This window comes from Corvus kubaryi, unplaced genomic scaffold (assembly GCF_017639235.1).
Source record: "Corvus kubaryi isolate FWS band 111438036 unplaced genomic scaffold, C.kubaryi_AGA036_p1.0 37216, whole genome shotgun sequence".
Classification (NCBI taxonomy): Eukaryota; Metazoa; Chordata; class Aves; order Passeriformes; family Corvidae; genus Corvus; species Corvus kubaryi.
In genome coordinates this window covers 1,668,109-1,688,897 of record NW_024581061.1, presented here as the reverse complement: position 1 = coordinate 1,688,897, position 20,789 = coordinate 1,668,109, and the positions used below count along the sequence as shown (strand labels likewise).

Here is a 20,789-nt window from a genome sequence, read left to right as displayed (position 1 = left end):
ATCTCTGATGACAAATCCATTTAGCCACATTATTTTGATGGGAACTATTGAGCACTGAATGCTTTTGAAACTCTGTCCAATTAATGTACAAGAGATCCTCATCTACTGTAATTTTAACAGTCAAAGAAAAAGTTCTTTATGGAAAAAAGTAAACTGATTAAAATACACATTAAAAATAAATTTGTCATTACTGTGATTGATTTTATCCTTTAATTTGAGACACACAGTCCATATGGAATTCCCAAATCCTTCTCACTATTTAATTGCAAACATTTTCACAGCTGCTTTCATTTTGATGATGGAATATGTGTTGTGTATTAGGTGGAAGAACCATGACCAGCTATGAAATAGTTTTATCATGGGATCAAGTATCCTGACTGAAGCCTTGGAAATAAACTCTTTGAAGTTCTTGGAGATCCAGAACTACATCATATAGAGAACATTTGTTTTCGTTACAGTTTTTCTCAGAGCAATATTTTAAAACAGAGAAAATGCTCAATTTTCCTAATTGAGATGATGATGATGATGATTTATATTATCCTAATTGAGCCCTAACTGAGTACCACGATTCTTTTCATGTGTCCAGATTTCTTAAATACTTCAATGGGTTGTTTCCCTGAGTGTTCACCAGATTTGTAGATTTCCCCTCTAGGAGATATAAGTATAGATAGAATACAGATAAGGTTAAGATGCAAATCTGAATCTATAACTACATTTAGAACATTTCATTTTAGAAACTCTAATGGCTGTTAGATTAGTTATGAAGAATTATTAAAAGGATTAATTGGAATATTTGACTTTTTATTCCCTCCAACATAATTGTTTATGAAAACCATAATTGATCTGTTTTCTTTCAGTTTTTTTATATTTCCACACCTTTGGTTTTATGTTTGTACAGTTGTAATATGGTTCAATTGCTAACTTATGTTTTAGTATTACACTACGTCTTGTGCTCCAAACTCAGGCTGTATAGTTTGTGTGTCAAAATAGCTATATATTATGGAACCAAATCCCTAAGGCTCTATTTCATGCAGTTAAATAATCCTTATCAATTATCAGAGATTGTAAAAGATTAATTCCAAGTCTATGAAATGTAAGTGGAATTTAATGGATTCTGGGGAAGACTGTGAATGCCCTTAAATAAAACTCAGCCCTGCCTAGAAGCCCGTATTCAATGATTTTAGTGGGAAGTTACCTCCAGCTTGTGGTGTAATATTTGATCTAAAGCAGATTCAGAAATCCCTGGGCAAAATGTTCCCGTTGATTAATTCCATAGCAGATTGGGCCTCACAACTGCTTGCTTTTACTACTTATGGTGGAAGCCTTTATTAATGCAAAAGTACTGAGCTGCTATATAAAATTTTTTGTGCATGTGTTGCGATTGTGGACAGATGCTTTTAAGAAATTCCAGATGTTTAAAAAACTGGAGTAAGGAAAGGCCTTGGCTGCCTAGAAGCTGTTTTTAAGTAAATGAGGCATGTTTTTTTGCTCCAGTGAATAGGTTTGATTATATTTCGGTATGGAGGAATTCTGTATCTCAGACGCCTGACAGGTGGTATATGACTGAACACCTTTACCTAGCAAAATATTTGCAATCAAAAGTTTTCTATCTATTTCTGTGACCCATAGTAAATATAGGTGATGGAGAGTAAGCATTTGGACAGCCTGGAGGTAACTTCCCAGTTCAATTCAGAACCCCTGCCATCTGTTTAGAGTACACGGTTAATGTCTTGATAAGACCAATAAACATTCCCTCTTCTGACTGGTAAAGGCATAATTTTTTTATTTGGTGTTCTGCCTCATAAAACAAAGAGTTCAGTATGACAGCAGTTTTACTGTTTTTCATAACTGCCTCAGTTCATGTTCTGTACCTGCAAGGTTCTTCAGAAGTAGTGATGACAAGTCTGTCAACTTAACTCTTCTCCTCTCTGGTACCACTAATAATGTAGAAGACTGCCACAATCTCTTTGTTGTATTTGGAGAATATATTCAGTGGCTTGTCTGCTTTGAAAGACAAGTTCTTTACCACTTATCTTCTTTCCCAGTGTTAATAGGGGGGCCATTACCTCGGGGACATGAGTTTGAACTACATGATGTTCGATTTCATTGGGGGAGAGAAAACCAGCGTGGTTCTGAACACACGGTTAATTTTAAGGCCTTTCCCATGGAGGTAAGAGTGCACTGCACTGTATAACACCCATGAAATGCAAAAGATTTTACTTCATAGCCTGAATTCTTGGTAACCCCAAAGCAATTTCCTTTTATCTCAGCATGCTTTCTGTTTCAACTGCAAAGCTATCTTCCTGAGGTGTGCTTTAATGCAGGTAAATTAGGATATGCATCTGGAATAGAATGCCTCCAGCACTCATCGCATTGTATGATTAATTGGTCGTAAAGTTAACTTGCAGAATTATTAACTTCTTATTAGTGTTCTAACAAGATCTGCCATTTCAACACTTCCTATGTCACCTTGACTAATAGCTGTAGATGGGGAGAACTAGCCACTGGAAATATTTCCAAGGTGAGTAATAACAATTTAGGTCAATTTGGAGTAAGTGTAGAGCAATTTGTTCATGAAACAGCTTTACACACTTGAAAATTGAAGATTATGTGATAGTCCTGTGTATGTTCTGCAAGATCTCGAAGAAGCACGAGATTTTGAAATAAAAGCAAAGTGATAACAGAGTCTTAAAAATTTCAGCTGCTCATGGGGTTCGTGTTATAGGCGACACAGTATGCTTGGTCCTATTTCTCCTGCCCTCCAGCAGTGGTTTGTCATATTACTTCACTTCCCACTGTCCCATTGCTTACACCTGTCAAGGAATGGCTTGGACTATCCCTTAGATCCTGGGCTGTAAGACTAGTTTTAGCAGATACCAACCCTGATGTTTGATGATTTCAGCTTTGCATCTTTTATTTCATTTGTTGTGCACTATTTGTTTTAAAGAAAGTCAAGATTTTTCAGAGTTCTTTAAGTTATTTTTGCCTTATTTATCTATCATAATCCCTCATGAATCTGAAACTGTTTCTTTTTTTCACTGTGCTCAGTGCTAGGAAATTTATTATTGTAGTGTTCATGAGTGCCTGACTACTGGAATACAACTGTCTTATGGAAAAGAATATAAAGGTATTAAAGAACATTAAAGCAACTACTGCAGAACTAAGTGTAAAAATCTTGTGGCCTTACATCATCAATCTAATTCTTAGGGATGTTCAAATAGTTTCTTTCAGAGTTATGGGTCAAATTCTGGTCTCTGTTATTCGCTGTTTTGTGCTGGTCCATCACAACTCCCCATATATTTACTCATAGGGGCTTTTCAGGTTGAATTGAGTCAGATCATGGAATCATTTAGATTGGAAAAGACTTTTAAGGTCAAAAAGTCCAACCGGAAACCTAATACTGCCACAGTCCTCCCCTAAACCATCTCCCTAAGTGCCACATCTATGTGTAGATCCCCTCTGCATGTTGATTCTAGGCAGGTCCTCGAAATGCAGAATTGCTTGAATGGGTAAGACTCATCAACCGAAGGGAAGACAAGGGAATGACTTCTGCATCCTGGTTACCTGGCATAATATATACATTATGATTTATATGGGCAGTAAGACCTTCAGGATACAGCAGTGTTCCCCTGAGGCTGGAAGTAGCCAGTTCATTATGAAACAGCTCTGCTTAGTGCTTTTCTTTGAGGCTGATCCAGCATGTGGTGGTTGGGAAATATTGAGATGAACTATGCTGAGCACTGTACTTGGGAGTCTATCAGGGTTTCCTGTCTCTTTGTTTATTAAGGGTCACTTGAAACAGTCTTGGTGCTATTTGGGAACAGTCTATTGATAATCTGCAGAAAACCTAGAATTATCTACTCCAGATCAGTCCAGAGAAAAATATGCTTGACCCAGAGATAGAAAACAACAAACTTAATAAGTCATGAAGGGATTTCATCCTTCACCTACTTTAAAAGCAGTACAACAGCTGCACAAACAGAAGTCTGGCACAGTTGAAGAACATCACCTGGAGGTGAGCAAGCCAGTGTTTTTCTGTTTCCTGCATCTAAGCAGCTTTCAACTAAACTCTAATTTCCAAGAAATAATTACTGATGCAAAAATTCTCTAGCAGAAAAAACCTGATTCATAATGCACTTTAAGTACAGTGTGAATGTTTCATTTTGTAAACAGAAAAATTCTTATGGTAGAAAATGGCCAGTTCATCACCTTTTTCCCCAAGCTGCAAGAAAGTGGAGAGCACTTTGTTTGACAGATAAACTGCATTTCCTTCTGCTGCATGCACAAAGAGCTGTTATATTAATTCCTTCTCAAATTGTCCAGATCAAATATTATACTTGAGCAATAATAAAATGGGTGCTTGTGGCCACTGTGAATGTTTATGTAGTACACCTGAGACTCCAGAATGGAAACTTTACTGTTTCCATTCCAGGCATAGTCTTTTTTTTTTTTTTTGTACAATGGCTTTGATCAATGGACCAGGAAATCTTATTCTCTTAGCTTTTGACATTGGCATTTGTTGGAAATATTCTGAGTGTATATTTGCCTTGATTTTCACTGGGTTTCACAGATTCACAGAATATCCTCATTTGGAAGGGACGCACATCACTCAATGAAGGGATTATCAAGTCCAGCTCTTAAATAAATGACCCATATGAGGATTGATCCCACAATCTTGGTGTTATAAGTACCATGCTCTAATCAGCTGAACTAAGTTTGTTGGTTACTGAACCCAAACAGCAATTGATGCCTATTTTGGCTACATCCAAGCAATCTGGTGTACTTTAGGCTTTTGTACAAAATAAACTGGCATTTGTTTGTGAATCAGTGCATGCCTAGAAATATGTTGAGCACCAAGTGCATATGTCTGGGTCTTTTTCAAGTGTAACAAATCTAGTAGGACATTTTCCTAAGGAACTAGAAATTATTTCCATGGCAAATGATAAGGGTTCTCCTCTCTTTGTGAGAGGAAAACAAGGGAATAAGCAGTTATATGAAAATGGAAGTGCTCGGTTTAAGTAGGTACATTAACAACACAACAGCTTGGCCTAGATTATACACTCTGCTATGCAAAACCTGAGCAGTCCTACAGAAATCAGCTTTTAGTTTGAAGAGATCTGAGATGACTATCTAAGACTAATTATTGACTGGAGCAGCAGTCTGGTTTTTTTAGGGCTGAGGACCCTACAGCTTTATTTTATTACACTGGACAAAATAGCTGTGTAACAGCTTCAGATTATCAGTGTAATGACCTTTGTAAAAGATGACTTTGAAAAAGAGTGTAATTTTTCAAAGTTTGGAAGACCAATCTTCAATTACTTCCTTACTCTCTTCATCTTTGGGACCATAGCTTCTTTTATAGACGTTAGGTAATATCCTGTATTAGTTGGGTTGGGATAGAAATCCCATGTTTCTAAGTGCAAAAATCCATTACTTCTTACTACACAGCTGGGGCCTTTGCATGTAGTTAGGATATATAGGTTGATGGGGAATTTGGTTAGACTACAAAGCTTGTGTAACCTCCGGAATAGCTTCTTGAACTAATACATATTGTTGAAAAATGTTGTTCATGTGGCTTGGAGGATGAGTTGTTTTTTAATTTTTATATGAGGTTCAGCAAAGATGTGCTTTCCACCTTCCTTGACTGAAGACACCAGAATGTAGACAGTGATATGCCAGTGTTTTCATTTTCACTGAAAATTCTGTGTTTGCAGTAAGTCTGGAAAGCAGGACAAAACAATAAATAGTTGTCAAAAGTAAGTACTGCAACACCTGTTTTTAAACCAAGGAAAAGCAGAGTGCTGTATGTACCGATACTCGTCTCTCTTTCCCATGGAAACAAGAGCATGAAGGCTGTTCTTGCCCTTTGGCCAGAAATTGGAAGGAAACATTTGTGTGACTTTCTCCAGAAATCCTTCTCACCAAGTACTTCTACTGCATGTAAAGCAGTGCTACTTTGCCTTTTGGCCAAAGTAACGTTGACCACGACATATGCTAAATGTTTAGTAATGGTCTTAACATTGAGAGACTGTTTCTTGCCAGCAAATGGAACAGGGTACCAAATATCTCTGCTTTACAGTACAAATTTCCACAGAGCAGTGACATCCACATTTGCACATGTGACTTACCTGAAGCTGATTTAGGTGTAGGATAGAGAGGAAACCATTTGGCATCTTTATTCTTCTCCTTGATGCCAAGGGTATGGATTGGAGAAGAAGGAAAAGCAAATGAAGAAGTAATGAAACTGACTCTTTCCCTTACCTCTTTCCCTTATATAACAGGGAGATAGAGAGGGGCAGGAATTGCAAATTTCTGCTATTTATTTCTATTGTTGACAAACTGAAATGGGAGCAAAAATGAGTTCCCATTGTATCTGATCTCTGTATAAACACAGCATATTATAGTGCTGGGCTGAATGAAAAGTCAAAAAAGAAATGAAAGCCAGCAGGAGAAAGTAAAACACATGATAACATCAATACTGGTTTATGGAAAAAAAAATGTTTTCACTACTTCTGAAATGAAGGGAAACAGGGAGAAATATGCCTTAAAGTTGCCTCTTCCTCGTAGTTACTCAAGTGGTCATGTGACCAAAGGCACAAACTGACAATGGCACATGTTTTTCCAGGCCGCTGCTCTGAAATAAAACTGTATCAGGGAAAATAAAAAGGTTCCTTTCACCACTTGCAATATAACAAGGAGGATAATTCTCTGTAATCCATCCTCTTTAAAATGTAGGATTACATTAGCTGTGAACCATGTGAAAGCTCTCAGTAGAAGTGGGCTGGCAGAAAATAATTTAAAAAATGTTTCCAAGATGTCCAGGAAGATTAAAAACTATTATTGTCCGTCCTACATTTTTTGAGTAGAACAGAAGAAAATCTAGTTGCTGGAAGGACCAGAATCAGTTCTGGACAGGAATAAAAGCTGTTCCTTTCTGTTGCATAACGAAGAGGAGACTAATTAATTCAGTAGACTCTTTCAGAGTAACTGAAATACCTGCTGCAATGAAGGTAACATTATGCAAAACACATATGCTACCCTCGATTTGATTTAAACCATGAAGTGTTCCTTTCTTAACGAGCAATGGTGCCTAAAGTACTCATCTAACAGAGTTAAAGCTTTAGGGCTTCCGGTTAGGCTGTTAACATTGCACTTACCTACTAAAGTCTTTACAGTCTTCAGCATGAGGTTTTCTCTGTGCCTTGCTCTGAAATCAGATATCTGCAGACAGTACACCCCTTTTCTGGCATTTCTTGAGGGAAGGTATCATGCTTTCAACACAGAAATTTATTTTTTTGCCAACTTTTATTATTCTTTTCCGATGCTGTTTAACCTTGCCATCTCTTTTAATCATTTTCTTATTACCTTATCTGGGCTAAAAAATGAAGCTAAAGTATTTGTAACTGTAATGGAAGGCCTGGGAAACAGTGTGCTTTCCAGCGTGTCTCTCCCTCTTTATTCAGAGACCTACAAGCTGCAGAAAGACTGGGTAGGTGTGAATGGCAAGCAGAATTTAAACCATGATGACAGCAGTTTCTTTAATAGGACTATGATCCAAGTAATAAACTCTAAAAGATAAACAGAGGAGTAAATCCTGTTGCATTAGTTGGTTGCATTGATTGCCTGCTTGTGGAAAAAAATAATTAATTCCACTCATGTTGGCAGCACAAGACCTTTGAATGAAGGATATCTTGCCTAGGCACTCATGAATTTAACAGGAGGCAAAAAGAACAGATTCCAGAAGAGTTTACGTAGCATCATTCTGAGGTCTGGAACTCTGCTCAGAAATTGTCCAAGTTTTCTGGCGGAAAATTAACTTGTTACTAATAGTCTTGGATGATCTTCTAAATTTTGGAATCATTGCAGGTGAACACTCTTAGCTGTGATTAAACACAGTGTGCCTTATAAGGAAATGATGACATTCGTGTAATAGTGATATCCTTGACAGGTTATGAATAAGAGTAATAATTGTTTAAAGTAGATATTTTCATTGGACAGTATCTAATTTTTGAGGACAGAATTGTGGAAAAACACAGGAAAATCATGCCAATATTTAAACAGATGTTTCCAGTTCTGTTTTCTAAATCTCAGTGATTTCTACAAAAGCAATTTTTTACATGTTGTGTGGATGCCATTGAGGAATGTAATAACAACACTTAGCTTTACACAGCACTCCATGGACAAAATTTGTCTTAGCACCAATTCCAGGACTGTCAGTGAATTGTGTTATGTGGGATCCTAGCCCCAAATGTGCAGGTGTTTAAGTATTTTTCTGCATTTTTCTATGTACCATATACTCTGCAATCCTCTAATTGATGTGACTTCTGTTGGGATTTTTTGTAGTGGGACAAAACTGTGAGATCTTTGTCTCCTCCCAATATACAGGGAAACATGAAACCAGCAATGAGATAAAGAAAAAATTACCATCATTGTAAAAGCACACATGGTCAGCTTATGACTCCTGAGATTGCTAGTGCTTTAAGTTCTTTCAGTGTTATATTTTTATTGTTGTTGAAGGTTAATTTGACCTAAGTAGGCACATGCAGTCTCTGGAGTATACTTTTGTTTTGGGTAATTTGCCATTATGAGCTTTGATTGGCCCTTGTTTTGCGCACTCACGTATAGTTTTAATTTTCAGGGATGCACCTATGTGCTTTCTATTGTGAATTCTTGAAAGTAGGTGCAAAAATGGGCTGATGTAGTAGCACAAACATGGTTTTATCTTGTCTAACACCTGAAAAAAATTTAAGCTAAGCCCTGTGGAAAAAGGTACACTTCTTTAGAGGTAGCAAATGTGCTTTCCCTTCTGTGTAAAATCTACAATATATTTATTGGATTGTGGAAGATATACAAGCTGACAGACACCAGGTCAAAGAAGAGTGGTGTTAACAGTGTGTACTGAAGCCTCTTTATCTTTGTGTCTGTTTTTTAAGAGTGATTTGAGTTTTGTGTGGAGAAGCTTTGTGGCCCATATGCACCTAAACCACTTTTGAGGTGGTAGTTGCAACTGTCTGTGATTTGTAACTTCTACCAAGATGGAGAATTTCAGTATTCATTGAAGAAATAGAGTTCAAACTCAAAATGACTGAGCAGAATAGGACAAACTAATAGGAAAAAATTTGCAAGTGAAGAAAAGTTGGGTGAAGGAAGAGAGAATGTGAAGACAATGAGGAGCGACTGAAGAGAGCAACCCTTCTCTGGGCTCCCTGTTCCACTTAAACTCAGTTTATTGGTTTAATTCTTCCAGAAGCTCAAGTAGTTGTGTTCTGCCTGTAATAGAGGTTTTGCATCAAATTTTCTTGCAGCCCTGCTGGGCTAAGATAAGATGTTCAGTTGCAGCCTGTTTGGTGGCACTGCATCCTTGTGGAGACAGGTGTGTAACCTTGGACAGAAGAGCTCTTAGCATACCCTGTTTGTGGTAGCAACAATATAGACTCTGACACTTTTTAAAAATAGGTGATTCTTTTCCATTCCTTGAGCAGATTTGCAGCTTTGCCTTCTCCTTGCTCTACTTTCTTACACAATTATCTTGCTGACAGTGCCTGTATGTGTGGATATAGAGGGTGCTATCAGACAACCCTTACAGAAAACTGTCCCCAACTCTAGCAGAATGGCTGCTTATGTAGCTTACGTACTTATTTCTGCTGTGAGAGAAGACCTTGTGTAGCCTATTAGAAGAGGGGACTTCAGAACAGGATTTAAACCTATTTTGGAGCTCAACAAGTTTGCTGTTCAAGTCTTTGCCACTTTTCTTGGCTGTGTGCCCTTGCTGTGATTTGCTGCAGCTGTATATAATTTTCTAACTTCTGCCATGATCTTTGCTGGCATTCTGCATGTATTTTGCTTCAGTTTCCTGCTGTCTTGGTTTTCCTATTTGGTTTTCTTTGGCACTTTGCCCTAACCACTAGGCCTGGCTGTTTTGCTATCTAAAACTTATCACTTGTTGAAGATGGGGAAAGGAGAGTCCTTATTTTGTTGCTTTCCATGCTGCATGCTTGGGTCAGGACCAGTTCCTAGACTGGCCCCAATGTATAAGTAAATACTCTAAAAAACAGAAGTAATAGCTTTCTGATGATAACCCCAAATTTTGTGTTATTTGTGCTAATGGTGCACTCATGGCCCTCAAGAGGTAAAGGATGAAACTTGTAGATCATCTGAAAGCTGAAAACCTTGGGAGGCTTCCACAAGTATTTGCTGTTATGCCTGAGTGCGTCACAAGCACAAATAATGTAATCCTTAGAACATCAGTGCAAAGTAGATGAGTTCTGCTATTGCCAAGGAACTGGTTGAAAACAAGTTCAAAGGGATTAAATTGTTTGGCCATGGTCACACATGAGGGAGAACTGACTCATGATTCCTAGATGCTCAAATTCTAGTAAGACTTTCAGACACTGTAGTGTTGGAATACCTAACTTGGGTTGTAAATCCGGGTTCAGTAATTTAACCACAGGGCTATCTGATGCCCTAGTCCATAGACCACACTGTTGTCAATGAGATACTGATCATTCCTGCCTTTTTACTGTTCCGTCATTAAGCCATGTAATGAACCGAACTGGGGAACAGCTAAAGGTTAGCAAAGTTTGTGGAGTACATGGAACTATGGAAGGGGAGAAAAGTATAGCACACTATTATGCAATCCACAACACTGAAATTCAAGAGAAAACTGTTGGAGAAGCATAACAAAGTTTATTATTTCAAAAGAAGTTTAGCCAACGTTACAGGAAAACAAAAACCTGACTGAGTTTCCTAGAGGAGTGTGCTATGGAAGAACCACTGCTCACTGGATAACAGTCAAGATTATGACTTAAGAAGATAATATGCAGCTGCACATTCTCATATCTTAAGACAGACCATTACCTTTGAAACACAGAGAACTTTGGGATTCAAATCAGTTATTAACAAAACTTGGCAAATTAACAGGGAGGGAGTGTTTTCTGCCTTCATGAGACAATCTACCATTGAAAATTAAATTGGTGGTTTAAAACCTTCCACATACAGACAGTCTGGTTTTAAATCCAAGACAACAGATTGCAGGCAACACTTTGGAACTGGACATGCTTTTATTAAATGCTTAGTCGTATAAATAACACTTCCAGAATTAAATACTTAACCTATAGCTCTTTGTGTTTTCTGTCTTCTTGATGATATTGCTAGTCTGTAATATCATCAACTATCCATCAAGGTCCAGTCTTTTTTCCAAGCCTCACCCTATCTAACTATGGAGCTACAAAAGCACATGCAGACACACACATGCATGCCCTCAGGCTGGCAAGAACCCAGACTGAAGGTATGATGGAGAGTCCTGTAGTAAAACCTTTGCTTTTTCCTTCCTGGCTTTCATATTTCAAAGGAAGGAAAAAGAAAGGCCTGAAAGTATATTTGTTTCTGTTAGCACAGGTAAAGGCAGACCCAGGGCATTTCAGCCTACATGTTTGCTGGGGCCAAACATGGTATCAGGGAACAATAAGCTGCTGTGGTGCTCCTTGCTTCACACACTGAGCAGAAACTTGGCACAGTGAAGAGCCTGACCAATGAATCTGACAGTAATAACTGTGTAGCTGTTTAGTTTCTTACTATTAGGTTGATATTGAAAGTTGGCAGCATAGAGACAGGGATATTTGGCCTTTTTCAGTCCTTCCCTTAGCTTGTATACTTACATTACTGTTAGAAAAATATTAATTTTGATTAATTCCTGTTTTATTTTAATCTCCTGTGTGTGCCAGTAGACACAAGCTGTGCTTGTAATTTCAAAAGTGAAGAAAAAATAAATACACACAGGTGACAAATTATGTATCCTCAGTTTCCCCTACACCCTATGATGGTTTTGCCAGTGATTTTCCTAAGAAATAGGCAAGTTGCAGTTGCATTAACCATGAATATTCTTCTTTTGTTTATTATTTTTTTAAACCTTTTGGCTTCTTTTCCCAGAACAGAAAGAAGAGCACTTGTTGGATTTTTATGGTTCCCATTACTTTTCTTTTTAGCTTACTGTTTGTAGCTGTTGTGTTTTGAGTTTTTCCCTGTACATCAGTACTTCCTGCTGTTAATTTCATTTTTTTAATGGACCAGTAGTTCTTTGTGTAAAATGAAATGAGGATGCTGTGTGTGATTAGGCTTTTCAAAGGGAACAGAGATTCCTGTTTAATATTAGATGTTGCAATGTTTTTATTATTCTGTTATGTCGATCCTTCTTTAGTGAGTTCACCAAAAGAAACTGCAATAATGTTTCCTGAGATGCTGAAAATAATTCAATAGTCCCACCATTCATTACCTTTTGAGTGGCACATCTGAAGGTATGCCACACAATTGCTTAGACTACTTCTGCTTTCACTTGGCTGGCTCGTTTGGAAAGAGAATGGATTTTGGAAGGTGTCTTTGCAGTCCTTTCTGTTAAGATATAACAAAACCCCCTCTTTTTACAGCAGTTCTTCTTTCTTTCAAAGATGTTCATGGAGAGGGGAGCACCAGTCAGCAAAGGTTCTGGACTATCCTGGTGTCCCAGTCAAGCATTTGTTCAGCATGTTTTAGCAGTGAATTTAGCTTTTGACCTGAAACATGTAGTGTCTCACACTGAGATTGCAAAGCTGTTTAAACAGTATCTCCAGGATACCTTGTGCTCTGCTCCATCTTGATTTATGTGCACCTAATTTCTCTGATCTTAGATTACAAACTTCTTTGTTCAGGGAATGTCATCTTGTTCTGAACATACTTGGAGCCTGACGATTAATGCGCAGACTAGATCTGCTCGATCTTTAACACTTTCAATAAATTATAACAAGCAGAAGTTCAGCAGAAACTGTGCTTTCTCTTCTACATTATATTAGTCAGGAGATTTTTAATGCTAACAGTGTTGTCATCTGTTTTCATTGGCACTGCTTTCAGTTGCGTCTCTTAGTGGTGAAATTAGTGTTGCTTTCACAGATAGGCAAAGAGTTCCCTTAACGTAATTTTTTCATTACAATCATCTGTGTATGGAATTTTAAAGAGGATTTAAATTATACTGAAATTCAGTGGCAATTTGGCACCTATCCACTATAGAAGCCTTGAAAAATTCAAGTCTGGAAGCATAAACCAAGCGCACTTATTTATAACCTAATGACATTCTCATCCTCTTCTTCTTCATTTTGCCCAGAGTTCATGATCTAGTAATTATCTTCTATTTGCATTTTCATTTTCAAAGGAAGCATGTTTACTTTGACTGAACTTGTAATGTTTAACCATGAAGACTTTGTTACTTTATGGGTATTTGTTTCTTTGTTTTGTGGCATGAAGTATGTACACTTACTCTTGCTTCTCCTAAGATATTTTCAAGCAGCCTGTGTATCAATTCCGGTAACTTTATTTTCCTAAACCTCTCCTTCAAGCTGTTAATAACTAACTTTCTGGTTTTTTAATCACTTTTCTGTAAGCTGTGTGCCCTGGTCATATCCTTGGTTTGGTCTCCTTGTGAGGATTTTGAACTTAATTACTGTATGTTATGGTCACTGCCAACAGCTTAGTCAATTGCTTCCTGAAACAACTCAGTGCCAGGTCAAGTATCAACTCATAAATTCTTGTGCACATGTAAAATAGCAAGACACAGTTTTCCACATTTTGTTCTCCTGAGATGTTGCTTACGCAATATTTGTGCTGTTGAAATTACACATCATTATTGTACAACTAGACTGTGTTGCCTTCCATTATTACTAGTTAAAATCCTCAGCTTCGTTTCATCCCCCTCAATCCAGGGAAAAGCCTTCATGCTGGTCCTAGTTAGTAGCCAGAGTATGCCATTTTTACTGTTCCCTACTCCACTTTTATGGCATGTTGTGACTGGAACTGGAATATACTGATCCCTGGCAGACTTGGGTGAGTCCAGGAGAACATTTCTTATCTCCACAATCTTTAGCAGAGAAATTCTAAAATTAATTCTGCTTTAATTTACCTTAGAGATACAGATTTATCCCTGAGATGGTGTTTATGTGGAATCAAAAGGGAGTTTTGCTTTAATTTACCTTAGAGATACAGATTCATCCCTGAGATGGTGTTTATGTGGAATCAAAAGGGAGTTTCAGCTACGCTCTTTCTCAGCAGTGACAGAAAAAAATTTCTCAAAATCCTTGAGAGATTTGTTGAGAGGTGCCTTCTATCCTGTAATATTATTAGACTAAGCAGACTTTTCTGGAGCTTGTAATTGCTGGTTGCACAGCTAACAAGGAATAGCTGTATATCCTAGTTCTGAGCAAGGAATAAAGGTTACTACAAGATTAATTTACACATGATGCAGTATGCACTGAAGAAAGAAGCTTTTGTAATAATTAGCCTCTCAGTCAAGAGTGTAGAGAGTGGAAAAAATGCAATGGGTGATTGTGCCAGCTGCATAGATTCAAGCAAGCCCACTGAAGATTGTGTCCCAATCAGATATTCTAATAGATCTAAAGAGGAATTATTTAAAAATTATGGTCTTCTACTGTGCAGAGAGCACAAACAAGAGCCTGTTAAACAGAAGAATCCTCTATGCCAGAAGCTCTTGCCATACGGGCTATGGTTGCCAATTAAGTTGAGGCAGGACCTACATCCAGGTTGGGCAGGTGTTTCATGTTGCCTCTTGCTGCCTGAGCTGCCAGTGGTTTTCTCAGGCCCCTGTAGAGCCTGGTTCTGGTGCCAGGGGTTCAGGACACTTTCTACTTTTGGCACATTTCCCCTAGACTCCTATGGAGCGTGAGCTTGGTGCTCTGTTCCAAACTGCCTGACTTAGCCAGTGGACACACAGCACAGTGAACAGTGTTTTATAGGGATCCCAATAGCAAATTAGGGTTTCAGTAGTTTAGCAGTAAGTATTCATAAAGAAAGGAATTATAGCATATGAGCTGCTTTTTATGGCAGCAGGACATTCCAGACTGAGCAGGTTTACAGCAAATTCGTGACATTAAGATCATACAAGAGTGCAGAAATGTTGGAGCAGAGTCTTTCTCCTCCTCTTACCATTAATCAGATACGTCATAACAGATGATGAGCCGTGATTTATTTCAGAATGTATTCCTGTAAGGAATTAGCCTGTGTCATGTTTGGTCTGACATTTGGGTGACACAAGGACACCAGCATGTCACAGTAAGGGACAGAGCTAGTAGCAACTTTCCTGACATTGTAAGAGTTGGGCAAGCTTAGTTGAAAGTAAGCTTAGGTGAAACATGGCCATTCACACTGGTGGATGACTGAGGAGGTCTGAGATAGAGGCATCATTCAGGAGGCAATCAAGAGATGCTAATCTGGCAGGCACAGACCATTCATGCCTGGGTTCCCAAACAGAGAATCCTGAGGAGTGTGAAAGAACAAGAGGCAAGGGACACGGGTTGCAACAGGAGAGATTCTGATTAGGTAGAAGGAGAAATAAATTATGGGGGAGGTCAAGCACAGAACAGGTTATCTGGAGACCTCCATCGTTGGCTATATGCAAAAGTTAGTTGGACAAGGACCTGAACAACCTGACCTGACTTTGAATTAGTAGCTAACTTTGAAGTTGGTGCTGCTGCGAAACACCTGAACTTCAGAGGTTACTTCCAACATAAATTATCCTGTCATTATATATTTTATGTGTGAGCTGGGAAAGTAAGGTCATCAACAGAGCTTAAAAGATCATTTTTGCTCTTGGTGAGTTTAAGACCCTGCAGATTTCCACAGAGTAGTCAGTGCCCCAGACAGGGAAAAAATGTACATTTTTGTAACTGTGTTTTTTATTGAGAGACACTGGTTTCCAGAACTGATGAATGTGCTATGTCATATAGAGAGACTGATTCCTGCTGGAACCTGTCATCCCAGGACTCCAATTCTGTATAAAAATCTTCTATCAAGCCTTTTCATATTGACATAGAAGGTATTTCTGTGGTAGAGAAAGGAATGGATTTAAGGGGTAGGGTTTTCATTTGATCAATGTTTATTGATTTTAAAGCCAGAATCTCAGGTCCTTACTCAGTTATGAGAAAGTCTTGTTTTGAGACAGGCCCCTTGTTAATGTCTGTCAGCTTTTCCTAAAAAAGGATTGGGTTCAGTAGTCTTTTGGTTGAGTGGGGACTGGATGAAAATTGAGAAGTTTCTTAGAATGTGTTCCATACAGAATAATCCTTCCAGAGGGTTTGTTCTGCTACCTGGAATGATTTCTTAATCTTCACTGTGTAGGAGAGTGTCTCCAGCTGTTCACAGAGAAAATCAACTTTATCAGCACTTTATTATCATTTGCCTTCATGAATTTTCAGTTTATCTGATTTTAAAGAAGTTGCTGCTACAATTCTTTGATTACAGCTGTAATGTTAAAAGGCTCAAAATTATTATTTTTTCAAGAGAAAAGTAGATTTTTTGAGTGCTAAGGATTTTCTGATTGCCTTCTGATGTTTTTGTAAAAATAACTGTCTGGCATGTCAAGCCAGCCACTGATAATCAGTAACAGCGTAGCTGACTCATTTTGGTTGTGTAGAACCATCATAACTACCAAGTATCAAAACATTACCCACAAGGTGAGCAGAGCCTTTTCTGCCAACCTGACATGTGTGGCTGCTTTGTATTCTGAATGAAAACTACACCATGGGAAGCTGCCAACGCACTGCAGCTGATTGTTTAAAAACCCCTGCATAGTTATGTTCATATCAGGGGCTGGCACCACTTGTGAGTGTGCACTTTTCAAACAGGTGTCTCAAATAAATGTAAAAGTGAAGGTTAACAAAATATAGGACATTAACAGCCTCTGTGATTATTCCTAGTTGTGAGATATAGATTCATGGATATGATGTTGTCCATGTGCATGGGCATTATATCACATTGACAATTTCAAGATTTGTGAAAGTACTCTGGTCTTTGTGCACATCTGATTCCCATAAATATTAACAAGAGTTATAGGCCATGTTGTTTGTGATCTGTACTCTCAAGACTTCAGATTTTGTAGTGTTTGTAGACTTGTTGCCATCTTTTTTTGAAACTGTTATCTGATGTTTATATCTGATGTTCTATTACAAATAAAAAAGAACACACAAAAGAACAGCTCTAGAGAACCACAGATACACAGGATAAAACATGGTTTAAAAAACCCACACACTTTACTACAAACACTTACTACTTCCTTGCTACCTCACTGTCTGAATGACTTTTTTTCATGTACTTCCCTCCCTCTCTCCTTCCCTTTTTCTCTTTCCAGCTGTCACTCTGTTTTCCAGCACTATTCTTTTTCCTCTCTTCCCCCATCTCCCTTCCCACCTTCCTCCTTCCCTCCCCTCCCTTCTTTCCTCCCTTTCCAACTTCCTGCTGGTCTGTCTTGCAGCACTTTTCTCAAACACCACTTCCCAAATCATGCTGTGACACTTCACTGGAACAGACTTTGTGTTTACTATCCAGTGTCTACTGCCTCCCATGTATTAATGCATTAACTCCTTTGCTCTTTACCATCCCTTTCTTTCAGCATTATCCCTAAGGTGGTCCTCAAACCACTTTTCTCTGCTTGACTTTCTCTATGTTTAACCTTTTCTGAAATCGCTTCTACTCTTAGTACTGACATTTGAGTGATTCATCTTGGGAGGTAGTGTGTGAGACAAGTGGCGTTATGATAGTACAGTCAGTCAGTCAAAGGTGTGTTTGGACAGCCTGTGTCCATAATAATTCTCCTACCTTGGAGAGAGCTGGCTGGCTGGGAGGCAATGTTGGTGGATTTCATTAGCTGACATTATTTCAGAATTCAGATTGAAGGAGTTGTTAAATCATCAACAGTATAGTCATTCACACCTTTGATGTGCATTTTTAGTAACTGGCTACACATCACTTTATCTGCAACTTTATCTGTGTCTTATCTTGGTGTTCCTGATATTTACAGTAGTAAATCCACTTATCCCTACATGCACAGCCATGAGCATACACATATGTGTAGTCATGCATGTGCACACACAACATGCTGAGGCTTTGTTAATTGATGTTAATTTCTGGTGTGTTTAATTACAAATCATATTTCTCTATTGCTCTATTTGCACTGCTTTGTTTTAGCTTCATCTAATGCACTGGAACTCCACACTGTACAGCAGCATTGATGAGGCAGTAGGGAAGAAGCACGGCATAGCAATTATTGCTTTGTTTGTGCAGGTAAGTTTCCTGTGTTACACTTGTTACAATGCACTGCCATTTGTCTGAGGGTAATGAGGTCCTTTCCATGTTATTTAATTTTTAATGATTTCATAACAGAAAACAATGTATGACTGCTGGTATTCTATTTGAAAGATATTTTTCAGTCGTGTCTTCTATATGTGAGCTAAGCAATTAATTCTTGTTTAAACAGGATATTGGAAGTATGTTAGTTAAAGAAGGGATAATACATAGTTAGGCATGTTTCTGTGGCTCTGGCTATAAGTAGACATCCAATCTCCATTACTCTGAAGGCAGGATGAGGGCTTTCAGGAGGTACAAGTGATTCACTATGTCTGTGATGTATTTCTTTTTATTAACTGGCCAGGTCTGCTGTTCAGGGATTGAGGAAATAGACAGAGGAGAGAAGGAAATAGAGGAGAGGAGGAAAGATGAAAAAATAAGGCCTACTAACCCACTGGCACTTCTGAAAAGTGGTAGTAGAATTGTGCTTTCCTGAACACAGGGACAAGTGTGTTTCTTCACACAGGACAAATGCAAGGCGGAGTCATATTACTTCTTCAGAGATTGAGTGTTAACAAGACTTGCCAGAGACCCTCAGAAAAGCCTGCAATGAGGAGGCTTAAAGTTTCGTGGGGACAATGAAATTTGGGAAGTTAGCACTAATATAATTGCTCTTGAAGGTTTATCAAGGTCTGCACCCTATAAAGATTTTCAGATTTAGTTCTCAAACACGAGATTCTCATCTTCCTCATGAGAAATGGCAAACTGTTTTATTTAAGTGGGTTTGGAGGAAGAGGTTCGGAGTTCATGCTTAGATCAAATGGATTTTCTTTCACAGTGATATTATTAATTTGTCATATTTCATAATGAGTTTATGAGTGCCTTTGAGCTTTACCTCTGAATTTAAAGGTACATTGGTTACTGCCTCAACACTCAGATAGAACTGCTAAAAATGGAAGTTAGAAAGTCTTCAGTTTTGTGTCCTAGAGGGCTGTGTGATAATTGCTTATGTAAGTCACCTTCTCATTACAGCAGAGGTAACCTTCAAGACAGTTAGAAAGTTACATAGAAGTTCTTAAATAAATCTGAAACTTCAATGATACATTTTCCATTTCTGGTCTCTCACTTGCATCAGTGGTCTTAAGCATTCCAAAAAGACTTTTTCATTAGCCAAGAAAGGCATCATATAATTACAATCGACCAAGGAAAAATAATATTTAAACTATTTGTTAAAGGAACAGGGAGAGGAAATTTGGTGACCATTTTTTTCTTGGTAAAGGCACGAAAAAATAATTTTGTACCACAGTTCTCAAAATACATTATTTTAAGGTCAGTGAAAATATTTTCACTGACTTAAGTGACAGCCCTTGGGGATTAACAATTTAGAAGCAGCATCTTTGAAGTGGCTTCAATATCTTTTATGCACTTTGAAGGTTTTAAATTGAAATTCCATTCTAAAACAAAAGAAAATGCTCTTAAATTCCTAGAAATAACAAAGTACCTTTTGTTGACATTCAATTGTTTCCTTCCAGTGGCTACTGTGTCATTCTATTCCAAGAGAAACAAAAAGCAAACAAAATTTTCAGGGTCTAGCTCTCCCATTCTCACTCATGCTGGCTTATTTCCTCACCTCATGTATGTACATGTTGGCAAAGAAATCCAGTGGAAGGCCACTCTGCATCTCATGATTTTGACAATGTTTTCTGAAGGCAAAACTAGGGTCCTGCAGTGGGTGATTTGAGTCAGAAGCAGCTGAGTTTAGTGTGCAGGGTGAGCAGCATTGATATAAAATTAGAATCTCTTATATCAGTGTGTTTCTTTAGAGCCTCATTTTCTGTGCCTTACAGGCGTTTAGTAGAGGCAGTGCTGCAGCCTGCCGGGAGCCTGGCTTTCGCTGGCAGAATCCCAGAGATGCTGGGAGAGAGGGAATCTGCCGTTCTCCACTCTGCAGGCAGGAAAAAACTCCCCCGAGCTCCAGAGATACCTTGGGAGAGATTTACAATGCTATGGGAACAGATTCAAAAAGTGTCTGTTGTGCTTGTTCACTCTGTTCCTTTCTGTGTACTTTTCTGACAAAAACTGGTAAGGACAAACTGTATCCTTGGCATTTATATGCCACAATGCTGCACAATCTTGACTCCACATAGAGTGGATGCTGCAAAACAGGGTTAATCAAAACTTAGCAGACTTAATTATGACTATTTCTCTTGTTCTGTAAGTTTCTGTCTCTGCTTTAAAGTTATTTAAGCCCTGTTTACTTTTGGCTGGTGGTTTTATAATGATTTAATTTTTTGGAGTTGTCATGTATCTGTGTATTTGATTAACACAAGGTTGTGTAGCTAAACTAAAAACAGCTATAGTACTTACTGTTCTGGTTGACCTGTGTTTTGCCTCACAGTTTCTGAAATACCAAGATACTGAAACTCACCTTTGCTTTGCTGTATTTCAGATAGGAAAAGAGCATGTGGGCCTAAAGGCTGTAACTGAAATTCTTCAGGACATCCAGTACAAGGTAAGGTGTTTCTGAAGCAATGCTTCCTTCAGTGAGTAGAGAGACAGTGAGAAAAGGGTCTGTATGGAGCCAAGAGAAAGATTTCATATGTGTCTGTAGTAAAACCACATGTAATAGCCATCATTTGGTGGCCTGCATGAAAGCCTCAGCATTTTACAGTATTCAGATAATATACATT

General features: G+C 38.2%; 1 protein-coding gene across 2 annotated transcripts in view; it reads left to right on the top strand.

Annotated features, from left to right (window-relative positions):
- Nucleotides 1-20,789, top strand: part of CA8 (carbonic anhydrase 8) — a 48,486-nt gene that overhangs the window by 2,310 nt on the left and 25,387 nt on the right. The window contains exons 3-5 of one of the 2 annotated variants that reach the window (XM_042022587.1): nucleotides 2,046-2,170; nucleotides 18,001-18,096; nucleotides 20,549-20,611. In XM_042022587.1, the coding sequence (XP_041878521.1) occupies nucleotides 2,046-2,170; nucleotides 18,001-18,096; nucleotides 20,549-20,611 (284 nt within the window). The remainder of the gene's footprint in view (nucleotides 1-2,045; nucleotides 2,171-18,000; nucleotides 18,097-20,548; nucleotides 20,612-20,789) is intronic. The other variant, XM_042022588.1, reaches the window with a different exon arrangement.